Source organism: Babylonia areolata, chromosome 33 (genome assembly GCF_041734735.1).
Source record: "Babylonia areolata isolate BAREFJ2019XMU chromosome 33, ASM4173473v1, whole genome shotgun sequence".
NCBI lineage: Eukaryota > Metazoa > Mollusca > Gastropoda > Neogastropoda > Buccinidae > Babylonia > Babylonia areolata.
In genome coordinates this window covers 2,961,338-2,973,837 of record NC_134908.1, presented here as the reverse complement: position 1 = coordinate 2,973,837, position 12,500 = coordinate 2,961,338, and the positions used below count along the sequence as shown (strand labels likewise).

Sequence of the window (12,500 nt, the reverse complement as noted above, 5' to 3'; positions counted from 1 at the left end):
GGGAGGGAGGGAGGGGGGAGGGAGAGAGAGGGGGGGGGGGTAGGAGACAGGGGGGAGACAGAGGAGAGGGAGAGAGAGAGAGGGAGAGAGAGAGAGGTGGAGACAAGGCCCAGCGGACCGTGGCTAAAGGCTTGGACAAGGAGAGTCAGTGGTTCAAACAGGTTGGGGTGGTAAGAAAGAGAGAGAGAGGGGGGGATGGAGGATTGGAGGGGGAGGGAGAGGGAGGGTGGCAGGGAGAGAGGGAGAGAGAGAAAGAGAGAGTGTGGGGGGGGGAGACAGAAAGAGAAATAGAGGGAGGGAGAAAGAGGGGGGGGAGGGAAGGAGGGAGAGAGAAAGACACAGAGAGAGAAAGACAGAGAGCGAAGGTAGGAGATGAGAGAGAGAGGTGGAGAGAGAGAGGGGGGGAGAGAGAGAGGGGGGGGAGGCAGAGGAAGAGAGAGGGAGAGGTGGAGAGGGAGGCAGAGAGAGAGAGGGGGGGGACAGAGAAAGAGAGAGAGACAGAGAGGGGGAGGGAGGGAGGGAGAGAGAGAGGGAGACGGAAAGAGAGAGAGGTGGGAGAGAGAGAGAGGGAGACAGAGAAATAGAGAGTGTGGTTGTGGGTGTAGGAGTAGTAGTAGTAGTATATAGTAGTGTGTGTGTGTGTGTTTTAACTGGTAGTAGTTGGAGAAGGAGTCACAGAAATAGCAGTAGAAGAAATGGTGGTGGTAGTTGTAGTAGTTGTAGGTTAGAAGAGAAGGGGGAAGTGTAGTAGTAGCAGTAGTAGTAGTAGAAGTAGCAGTAGTAGTATGAGGTAGACCCTGAGAGCAATAGTAGTTGTTGTTGTGGTGGTAGCAGTAGTAGTAGTAGTAGCTATACCCTATGAATCATAGTAGTGGTAGCAGTAGCAGTAGGAGGTAGACCTTAAAAGTAGTAGTAGTAGTAGTGGTAGTGGTAGTAGTAGTAGCTATACCCTATGAGTAGTGGTAGTGGTTGTAGTGGTAGCAGCAGTAGTAGTAGAAGGTAGACCCAAAGAGTAGTAGTAGTAGTGGTAGTAGTAGTAATGGGAGCTAGACCCTAACAGCAATAGCAGTTGTAGTGGTAGCAGTAGTAGTAGTAGGAAGTATACCCTAAGAGTAGTAATAGTAGTGGTTGTAGAAGTAGTTGTTGTAGTGGTAGCAGTAGTAGTAAGAGGTAGACCCTAAAAGTAGTAGTAGTAGTAGTAGTAGTAATGGGAGCTAGACCCTAAGAATAGTAGTAGTTGTAGTGGTAGCAGTAGTAGTAGGAGGTATACCCTAAGAGTAGTAATAGTAATGGTTGTAGTAGTAGTAGTTGTAGTGGTAGCAGTAGTAGTAGAACGTAGACCCTAAAAGTAGTAGTAGTAGTAGTGGTAGTAGTAGTAATGGGAGCTAGACCCTAAGAATAGTAGTAGTTGTAGTGGTAGCAGTAGTAGTAGGAGGTATACCCTAAGAGTAGTAATAGTAGTGGTTGTAGTAGTAGTAGTAGTAGTTGTAGTGGTAGCAGTAGTAGTGGTAGCAGTAGTAGTAGTAGTAGCTATACCCTATGAGTAGTAGTTGTAGTGGTATGAGTAGTAGTAGTAGTATGTAGACCCTAAAAGTAGTACTGATGGTACTAGTAGTTGTAGTTGTAGTGGTAGCAGCAGTAGTAGGAGGTAGACCCTAAGAATAGTAGAAGTGGTAGCAGCAGCAGCAGCAGTAGTAGTAGTAGTTGTAGTTGTTGTGGTGGTGGTGGTGGTAGTAGTAGTAGTAGTTGTGGTGGTATAGTAGTGGTGCTAGCGGTAGAAGGAGGGAGAAGAAGAGGAATAAGTAGAGAAAGAAAGACAGTATATATCATGTACAGAGTTTCGCCCTGGTGTCTTGCAGACTTCCGCCACCATCAGCCACGCCCACCAGCGCCACAAGAGGAACTCCATGACCGACCTCAGTGGCGGCGGTGGTGCTGGAGGAGGAGAAGGGCAGAGTTCCGGTCCAGGTCAGACCCAGAGCAGACTCATCCCGGACTACCAGTACCGGAACAGAGCCACCTTCGTCACCTACCAGGCTGGATGTGAGTGGGGTTTGGTGTGTTTGAGTTTTTGACTCACTTGTGTAAACAAAGTGAGTCTATGTTTTAACCCGGTGTTCGGTTGTCTCTGTGTGTGTGTGTCTGTGGTAAACTTTAACACTGACATTTTCTCTGCAACTACTTTGTCAGTTGACACCAAAATTGGCATAAAAATATGAAAAATTCAGTTCTTTCCAGTCATCTTGTTTAAAACAATATTGCACCTCTGGGATGGGCACAAAAAAATAAAAGAAGAAGCCTAATTATATGCAAACTGCATTTACTGTTATATTTATATTTTTTGTATTCTCTAAACTGGGCACTTTGACCTCTTATTCTGACACAACAACAATAGTAGTCATTATTATCATTTTTTGTTCAAACAGGAACTTCTTTTGCTAAGCATGGAATTTTTATTTATTTTGCAAACGTTTTGGTGCAGATAGTAAAAAAAGGGAAATTACTCTGTAATTAATGCTAGGGGACTTAATTTATCACAAGTGAGTCTTGAAGGCCTTGCCTTTCTTGTTTTTTTGGGTTTTTTTCCCGGGAGTTGGGTAGGGGTAGGGGATTCTGTTGGGTTCTGTTTGGTTGTTTGTTTTGTTGTTGTTTTTGTGGAGGTTTTTTTTATTGTTGTTGTTGTTGTTTGTTTATTGTTGTTGTTGTTGTTTTGTGCTTATTTGTTGGTTGGTTTGTTTTTGTGGTTTTGCTTGTAATTTGTTTGTTGTTGTTGTTGTTTGTTTTGTTTTGTTTCTTTCTTGCTTGTTTGTTTGTGTTTGTTGTTGTTGTTGTTTTTGTATCTTTGCTCGTTTGTTGGGTTGTTTTTTTTTGTGTGTGTGTATTGTTTTCTTATGTTTAAAAGAGTACATAGGCTTTCAATCAATATCGATTTATTTGTGCCATATGAAATTGTGGGTGCATGCATATATCTGTGTTTGGTGTGTTTGTGTGTGTGTTCGTGTGTGTGTGTGTTCGTGTGTGTGTGTGTGTGTTCGTGTGTGTGTGTGTGTGTGTGTGTGTGTGTGTGTTATGATCTTTCGACAAGTTATTGTGGGGTTGTTGTATTTGACAAGTTGGTTGGGTTGTTTTTGTTTTGTTTTGTTTTTCTCTTTTCTTCTTCTTCTTCTTATTTCTCTCTCTCTCTCTCTCTCTCTCTCTCTCTATATATATATATATATATATATATATATATATATATATATATATATATATATATATATATATATATATATATATATATATATATACATAATATTATATAATATCGAATATATTGAATGGCGTGCCTGATCAGCAATATGTTGATGTTTACAACGCGCCTGTAACTACTACAAACTAATGTCCCACTGATAATAATAATAATAATAATAATAGGATTAGGCCTAACAACAAAAGCATTTTCCATTAATCAACTTCAAATTCACTTCATTTCATTTGACCAGCAAACCAACCAGACTCGGACCTAGAAGGACCACACCCTGCCCCCGAGAACAACAACAACAACAAGGACTCAGAGTCGACGGACCTCACAGACTCCGCCAAACCTCAGCCCAAGAAGACCTCCAAGACTTGGGATCGTCAACCCAAAAGCAGGGGCAGTAACCCCAGCGGCAAGCCTTCCGACGACCGGAAGTCGTCTAACGGAAACCGGAAGTCGTCTGGCGGCCGCGGCGAACAGGACAGTGGCGAGACTAAAAAACGAGATCCTGATAAACCCGGAAGTGGTAATGTTTCGTCGTCGTTGTCGTCGTCAAAAGCGGAGAAGAAAGCTCGGAAAAGCGAAGTTCCAAAGCAACAACAACGACTGCGATGGAGGAATCTTCAACAGCAACAGCATCATCATCATCATCTACTTCTTCATCAACAGTCAAACACGACCACCAACCACCACCACCACCAACAACAACAAGAACAATAACAACCAGCAACAAATCTCCCAACACCAAACCCTCCACCAGCTACTCCACAGCCTCAACAAAATCTGGCAAAAAGCAAGGCGCTACCACTACCACCGCTGCAACCGCCGACAACAACAACACTGCTACTACTACTGCTGCTGCTGCTGCTGCTGCTGCTGCTGCTGCTGCTGCCTCTTCTGCAGCTTCCCCACCAACCAACCCCACCACGACAAGCAAAGACGAAGCCAAACAAGAAGCATCCTCTTCCAACCCATCACCAGAATCTGCACCTTCCGTCGCTTCAACCCGCGCCCAACAATTCTTCAGCGGAGACGTCCACGATCCTGGCGACGTGACGCTCTCTCCAAGACTGCCCATGAGGGATCTGGGCTGGGACGGGCGACGGCGTTACACTAATGTCTGGGACAGCCTCAGCGCCCCCAAGAGGACGTCTCAGGTGCGCTCCGTGAGGTCTCGGCTGCGGCGAGAGTTCACGCAAGTTCCTGGAGGAAATGGTGGTGGTGGTGGGATGGGGAGGGAAGGGTCTTCGTCTCACTACAGGGGTCTCTCTGGAGTCCTTCCGCGAAGGCCTGGGCATAATTCTGGGTTGTCTTGAGCTTGGGGTTTTAGTTCTTTTTTTCCGTGTGTGTGTTTGTGTGTGTGTGTGTGTGTGTGTGTGTGTGTGTGTGTGTGTGTGTGTGTGTGTGTGTGTGTGTCCGCTCTTGATGGACAGTATGATTATCATAAATGTTATGAACATTGTTGCTATTGTTGAAACTAAAGGGAGGGGTGGAGGGGTGGGGCGGGGGGTTGTGAAAAAGGCGTTTAAAGAAATTACTCGCCCAGTATTGAAACCCAATCATGAATGATTTTTTTTTTTTTTTTTAAAGAGAGGATATATACCTCGCAATGTATTTTGGATGGATGACATAATTAACATTAATTCTGAACACGCACACACGCACGCACGCACGCGCGCGCGCGCACACACACACACACACACACACACACAGAAAACGATCGGAGTTTGCTGCATTGAGTCCGTCCATTCCGTGTCTGCTACACGTACATGTATTGTATTGTATCGTATCGTATAGTATCGTATTGTATTGTATTGTATTGTATCTTATCGTATCGTATTGTATTGTACTGTATTGTGTTGTATTGTATTGCATTGTACTGTGTTGTATTATACAGTATTTTATTGTGTTGCATTGCATTGTATTGCATTGCATTGTATTCAGTGGTACTGTACTGTATTGTATTATGTTGTACTGTATTGCATTGCATTGCATTGCATTGCATTGCATTGTATCGTGTCGTATCGTATCGTATTGTACTGTACTGTACTGCACTGTATTGTACTATATTGTACATGTATTGTATTGTACTGTATTGTACCGTACCGTATTGTATTGTACTATATTGTACATGTATTGTATTGTCTATATTGTACATGTACTGTATTGTACTGTATTGTACATGTAATATATTGCATTGTACTGTATTGTAATGTATTGTATTGTATTGTATTATATGCCTTACCAAAGCGTATTGGGTTACGCCGCCTGCTGGTCAAGCATCTGCTCAGCAGATGTGGTGCAGCGTACTCGTTTAAATTATGGATTTGCCCGAACACAGTGATTGATGCCTCGTTAAGCAACGGAACTAGAGTGAAGGGAACTGTTGTTGTTGTTGTTGTTGCTGCAGTTGACACTGTTGTTTATTTTTGTATTTTGTTGTTTTTTTTTTGTATTTCTTTTTATCACAACAGATATCTCTGTGTGAAATTCGGGCTGCTGTCCCCAGGGAGAGCGCTTCGCTATACTACAGCGCCACCCTTTTTTTTTGGGGGGGGGGGGTATTTTTCCTGCGTGCAGTTTTTATTTGTTTTTCCTATTGACGTGGATTTATGTACAGAATTTTGCCAGGAACAATCCTTTTGTTGCCGTGGGTTCTTTTACGTGCGCTAAGTGCGTGCTGCACACGGGACCTCGGTTTATCGTCTCATCCGAATGACTAGTGTCCAGACCACCACTCAAGGTCTAGTGGAGGGGGAGAAAATATCGGCGGCTGAGCCCGTGATTCGAACCAGCGCGCTCAGATTTTCTGGCTTCCTAGGCGGACGCGTTACCTCTAGGCCATCACTGCACATTTCCGTTGTTGTTTTTTGTGTGTTGTTTTTTTTCTGAGCTCTTCGTTTTATATTTTAGCCACTTTCATGATTTGAGTTTTACCTTAGCTGGAAGGCGGATGCGAGGGAGGGTTGTTGGCGGCGATTATTCATTCAAACCTCTGTGTATGTTTTATCGTGATTGTGAATTATGAATGTTTGGGCGATATCTATAAAATATTTATTCTTGTGTGCCCAGTGTGTGATGATGATGATGATGATGAAGATGACGAGAAAATGTGATTAAGTCGAGGGGTGTTTTTAGTATGTTTGTTTGTGTATGAATGTTCCATCTCATGTCGACATATGGAAGCGAGAAAATGTGATTGTTTTAAAGGATTCGTTGGTGTATAAAATATTCTTTTCATGATGATGAAAGCGAGAGAGAAAAAAAATATATATCCAGGATTTTGTTTTATTATTTATTTGTCCATGAATATAGCCTCATTATTTTGATGTTCTCTTTATGTCCAATGTGTAATTCTGAACGCGAAAAAAAGATGATTATATTAATCAGGATTTTGTTTATTATTTGTTTGTCCGTGAATATAGCCTAATTAGTTTTATGTTCTCTTTATGTCCTGTGTGTTATTCTGAACGCGAGAAAAGATGATTATATTCAGGATTTTGTTTGTGGCTAAATATTCTTGACACTCCAATGTCACTTAACTCTCTCCATACGAACGGCGAAAGAGACGACGTTAACAGCGTTTCACCCCAGTTACTATCATCAAAATATTGCAAGCGGAAGGCTCTTATACTGAAGAGGTGAATGTTGACAAAGAATACCACAATTCTGACGCCGGAAGCTAAAGGTTGGGTCATTCAGACACCCACTGGACATCCGAGGGGTCTGTGTAGAGGAGAAGAGAGGACTGGCCGTACTGAGTGAGTTAAACAAGAAAGTGGGACTGTGTCTTGGACTTGCTTTCGTATGGGGGCTGGTACAGTCGGTATACTTTTTTTTTTTTTCCATTCAAGCCTTTGGGCTGCTGTCAATAGAACTGACAATTGTCCGTTTGATACTAATGAATAGAACTGATGGCTGTTTGTCTTATTTTTGGATGGTGTTTGTTGCTGTCAGTTATGATGTAAGTGTGTGTGTGTGTGTGTGTGTGTGTGTGTGTGTGTGTGTGTGCCTACATGCGTGCTTGGGTAAGCACATGCGCGAGCAACTTTAGAACATGTATATTTTGTACCAATTTGTATTTCTGCGTGCAGTTTCATTTGTTTTTCCTATCGAAGTAGATTCTTCTACATAATTTTGCCAGGAACAACCCTTTTGTTGCCGTGGGTTCTTTTACGTGCGTGCGCTAAGTGCTGTGCTAACACACGGGACCTCGGTTTATCGTCTCATCCAAAGATGACTAGCAGTCCAGACCACCACTCAAGGTCTAGTGGAGGAGGGGGAGAAAATATCGGCGGCTGAGCCGTGATTCGAACCAGCGCGACGGCTCAGATTCTCTCGCTTCCTAGGCGGACGCGTTACCTCTAGGCCATCACTCCACGATGTACGTTTGTCTAGGAAAAGACCAACTCGGGAGTGTTTGTATTATTACGCAAGGATCATGCAGACGCGCACGTTACATATCTGTACAACGTTTGAAGTAGATATTTTTTCTTTTTCTTTTTTTTCATTTTTTTTTCATCAGCCTTGTTTCCAAACTGTAGGGCTGGCCGAAATGAAGTATATGTCAGTGTTGGTACCCATATTCTGAACAGTTGTCATACTTTTACTTAGGTGTTCTGTGCTGTGCGGTAGCACGTATATTACATTTTTCTTAAACGTATAATTTACTGTTTTCAGCCAGAATATAGCTGTGTGGTGGGCTGAACTATAACTATCAAGATTTCATCTATTTATTTATTTATTTATTTATTTTATCTTGTAGATAGATAGGAGGAGTTTGTATTATACTCCACGTTTGGTGATACATATACTGTACCATGTCAAACTGATGTAAACTAGGCCTATCGGTTTGCTCTGCTTTTTGGCCAAATTTCGCGCGGCTAACAGTGAAAAGACGTCCCGTCTTGCCCCGGTCCGCTCTTAGCCAATCAAAACGCTAGATTTGATCATTAATGCATGTGTATGCAAAGAGGTTGGGTTTTTTTGTTGTTGTTGTTGTTGTTTTTCCAACATTTATTTCTCTTTTTTGATGCTTGCATTCCATGTAATCCTAATAACATATCGATCAGTATTAGAAGAAGTGTTCTTTCCTGAAGGGGTATATATAATAATTATTATTATTATTATAAAATGAGGCTTTGGTAATTGTTGTTGTTTGTCTTATTCAATGGTTTGGTGGTGGAAATTTTCGTTTTGGTTTGTAAAACCTCACCCCCCCCCCCCCTCCCCCCTATTCAATGGTTTGGTGGTGGAAATTTTCCTTTTGATTTGTAAAAACTTCTTTTTTTTTTCTTCTTCCCCCCCCCCCCCCCCCCCCCCCCAATTCAATGGTTTGGTGGTGGAAATTTTCGTTTTGATTTGTAAAACCTTTTTTTTTTATTTTTCTTCTTTTTTTCTTCTTCTTTTTTTCCCCAATTCAATGGTTTGGTGGTGGAAATTTTCGTTTTGATTTGTAAAAACTTCTTCTTTTTTTCTTCTTCTTTTTTTCCCCAATTCAATGGTTTGGTGGTGGAAATTTTCGTTTTGATTTGTAAAAACTTCTTTTTTTTTTCTTCTTTTTTTTTTCTTCTTTTTTCCCATTCAATGGTTTGGTGGTGGAAATTTTCGTTTTGATTTGTAAAACCTTTTTTTTTTATTTTTCTTCTTTTTTTTTTTCTTCTTTTTTCCCATTCAATGGTTTGGTGGTGGAAATTTTCGTTTTGATTTGTAAAACCTTTTTTTTTATTTTTCTTCTTTTTTTTTTTTTCTTCTTTTTTCCCATTCAATGGTTTGGTGGTGGAAATTTTCGTTTTGATTTGTAAAACCTTTTTTTTTTTTCCCCCCATTCAATGGTTTGGTGGTGGAAATTTTCGTTTTGATTTGTAAAACCTTTTTTTTTCCCCCCCATTCAATGGTTTGGTGGTGGAAATTTTCGTTTTGATTTGTAAAACCTTTTTTTTTCCCCCCATTCAATGGTTTGGTGGTGGAAATTTTCGTTTTGATTTGTAAAACCTTTTTTTTTTATTTTTCTTCTTTTTTTTTTTTCTTCTTTTTTTCCCATTCAATGGTTTGGTGGTGGAAATTTTCGTTTTGATTTGTAAAACCTTTTTTTTTTTTTCCCCCATTCAATGGTTTGGTGGTGGAAATTTTCGTTTTGATTTGTAAAACCTTTTTTTTTTCCCCCCCATTCAATGGTTTGGTGGTGGAAATTTTCGTTTTGATTCGTAAAACCTTTTTTTTTCCCCCCCCATTCAATGGTTTGGTGGTGGAAATTTTCGTTTTGATTTGTAAAACCTTTTTTTTTTTTTTCTTCTTTTTTTTTCTTTTCTTTTTTTTTCTTTTTTCCCGCGGTGATCAGTGTAGTCATGAGTACGCGTGTGCTGAGGAGGGGAAGGGGGAGGGGGGGGGGGAAGTGGGTGTGGGAGAGTGGAGAGGGGTGCGGTGGAGAGCTCGGTGAAGAGGGGTGCATGTGTGTATGTATGTGTGTATTAGTGGAAGTGTGTCTGTGCATGTGTGTGTGTGTGTTTGTGAGTGTGTGTGCGTGTGCGTATTGGTGCGTGCTTCTGTGTGTCTGTGTGAAAGAGAGAGACAGAGAGAGCGTGTGTTTTTCAGTGCGTCTGCGCGTGTGCGCCTGTGTGTGTGTGTGTGTGTGCGTGTGTGTATGGTGGTGGTGTTGTTGGTGTTGATGATAATGATAAATATATGTGATCAGAGAGAGAGAGTGGGGAGGGGGGGAGTGGGAGGGGGGACAGACAGAGAGAGGGAGAGAGAGAGAGAGATGTTGTGTGTGTGTTTGTTTGTGTGTGTGCGCGCACGCGCTTGTATGCGCATGGACATGTGCTTTTTTCAGTATTTTTGCGCTTGTTCATGCGAAATAAAGAATCTGATAGCGTGCAACTTACAAGATGAATGGCATGTCTACCTATACAAATTTGTATATTTTCTAATGATTAAAACTTCTGTATACATTTGCATTTTCCAATACTTTATGAAGCGTTTGTTGTGGAATTTCTGAGTCTGTAAATAAATTATATTTGGTACTTTGTGCGTATCTAGGACTTGGAAGACAGTGAGTGTATGACTACGTGAAATGTGTGTGATCACTTTAAATACCTTATTATGTGTGTGAATTCAAGCGTGTTCGTGTTTTTAGACGCGCGCGCGTGCACATACACTCAAGCACGCACGCACACACACACACAAAGATCGTACATATGTAAAGGCAGCACAAGAAATATGTGTTCGAACGGCAACCAGTGAAAAAAAAAAAAAAAATTGGTCAGACCATGTTAAAGGGATATAACTCCACTTTGCTTTGACAGTGTGAATAGTCTAAAGGGTGAACTCCCTTTCACTTTTTGTTGTTATTGCTTCGCGTGTGTGTGTGTGTGTGTGTGTGCGTGTGCGCGCGCGTGCGTGCGTGCATGCGTGCGTGTGTGTACCACTGTGTGTGTGTATGCGTGCATAGATATGTGTGCGTGAGTGAGTGAGTGTGTGTGTGTGTGTGTGTGTGTGTGTGTGTGTGTGTGTGTGCCTTTGATTCTGAAATATCTTGAGACCCAAAATCCATATCAAAATAGTCCTCAATATAATGAATGAGTTTTAACCCTGTGAATCTAGAATACTTTTATGATAGATCTCTCAACAACAAGAGAACTTTGTTTTAAAACTGACACATAAACAATCACAGAAACAATTATAGATGTTCGAAATACGATTTTGTATGCACATGAATGTATTCTCCAAAGAAAGAACAACAAAATTCGTTTTCACCCGGCTAAGCTTACATACACAAAATATATACATGATTTTTGACTCACTTGTGTAAATAAAGTGAGTCTATGTTTTAACCCGGTGTTCGGTTGTCTGTGTGTGTGTGTGTGTATGTGTGTGTGTGGTAAACTTTAACACTGACATTTTCTCTGCAAATACTTTGTCACTTGACACCAAATTTGGCATAAAAATAGGAAAAATTCAGTTCTTTCCAGTCATCTTGTTTAAAACAATATTGCACCTCTGGGATGGGCACACAAAAAATTTTTTAAAAAGAAGCCTAATTATATGCAAACTGCATTTTCTGTTATATTTATATTTTTTGTATTCTCTAAACTTGGCACTTTGACCTCTTATTCTGACACAACAACAAGAGGTGTCATTATTATATTTTTTTTTGTTCAAACAGGAACTTCTTTTGGTAACCATGCAATTTTTATTTATTTTGCAAACGTTTTTGGTTCCGATAGTAAAAAAGGGAAATTACTCTGTAATTAATGCTAGGGGACTTAATTTATCACAAGTGAGTCTTGAAGGCCTTGCCTCTCTTGTTTTTTTTTATTGTTTTTTTTTTTTTATAAATCACAGTCGCAAACATTCAAAAGCGAGAATCATGATCATGGGACACACAATTAGTAAAATTTCATCCCACATGTGTGAAAGCTGAATTCATTTTTATGTTGAGAGAAAATATCAACTCTACAACAAATATCAACTACAACAACAACAACAAACAAAAAACAAAAAAACCCGAAAACATTTCATCTTTTTCGTCCAGATCTTCTTTTGACATAATACTTCCTATCTCCTCCGTAGTACACACACGCACACACACACACACACACTCTCTCTCTCTCTCACATGCACACACACACACCAACTCACACAAACCCATGCAATCATCTTAACTCTCCAACATAATTGTCTCCACTACCTCTCTTTTTGCATTCTTACTGTTACCCTCTCTCCTCCCCCTCCCCCACGACCCCCCCCCCCCCCACACACACACACACACACACACACCTCTCTCTCTCTCTAATACACAAACATATATATACTCAGACTCACACACTAGTTTCTCCACTTCCTCTCTTTTTCTAACTCTTACTGTCACCATCTCTCTCTCTCCCTCTCCCTCTCTCTCTCCCTCTCTCTCTCTCACCAATGCACACACATAATTAACAATATATACAAACTCACACAATATAATTTTTTTCTCCACTTATTTCTCATTGTTCTTGTCACCATCTCTCTCTCTCTCTCTCTCTCTCTCTCCCTTTCTCTCTCTCTCTCTCTCGCCAATGCACACACATAATTAACAATATATACAAACTGACGCAATATAATTCTTTTCTACACTTTTCATTTCTAACTCTTATTGTCACCCCATCTCTCTCTCCCTCTCTCTCTCTCTCTCCCTTTCTCTCTCTCCCTCTCTCTCTCTCCCTTTCTCTCTCTCTCGCCAATGCACACACATAATTAACAATATATACAAACCCACACAATA

General features: G+C 41.0%; 2 protein-coding genes across 2 annotated transcripts in view; one reads left to right on the top strand and one right to left on the bottom strand.

Annotated features, from left to right (window-relative positions):
• Positions 1 to 3,959, top strand: part of LOC143276838 (uncharacterized) — a 7,104-nt gene extending 3,145 nt beyond the window's left edge. The window contains exons 2-3 of the mRNA XM_076581493.1: positions 1,860 to 2,043; positions 3,483 to 3,959. Coding sequence (XP_076437608.1) covers positions 1,860 to 2,043; positions 3,483 to 3,958 — 660 coding nt within the window. The 3' untranslated portion in view covers position 3,959. The remainder of the gene's footprint in view (positions 1 to 1,859; positions 2,044 to 3,482) is intronic.
• Positions 3,960 to 4,239: 280 nt separating this feature from the next.
• Positions 4,240 to 12,500, bottom strand: part of LOC143276837 (RAD52 motif-containing protein 1-like) — a 19,600-nt gene continuing 11,339 nt past the window's right edge. Inside the window, exon 7 of the mRNA XM_076581492.1 lies at positions 4,240 to 4,416. Coding sequence (XP_076437607.1) covers positions 4,240 to 4,416 — 177 coding nt within the window. The remainder of the gene's footprint in view (positions 4,417 to 12,500) is intronic.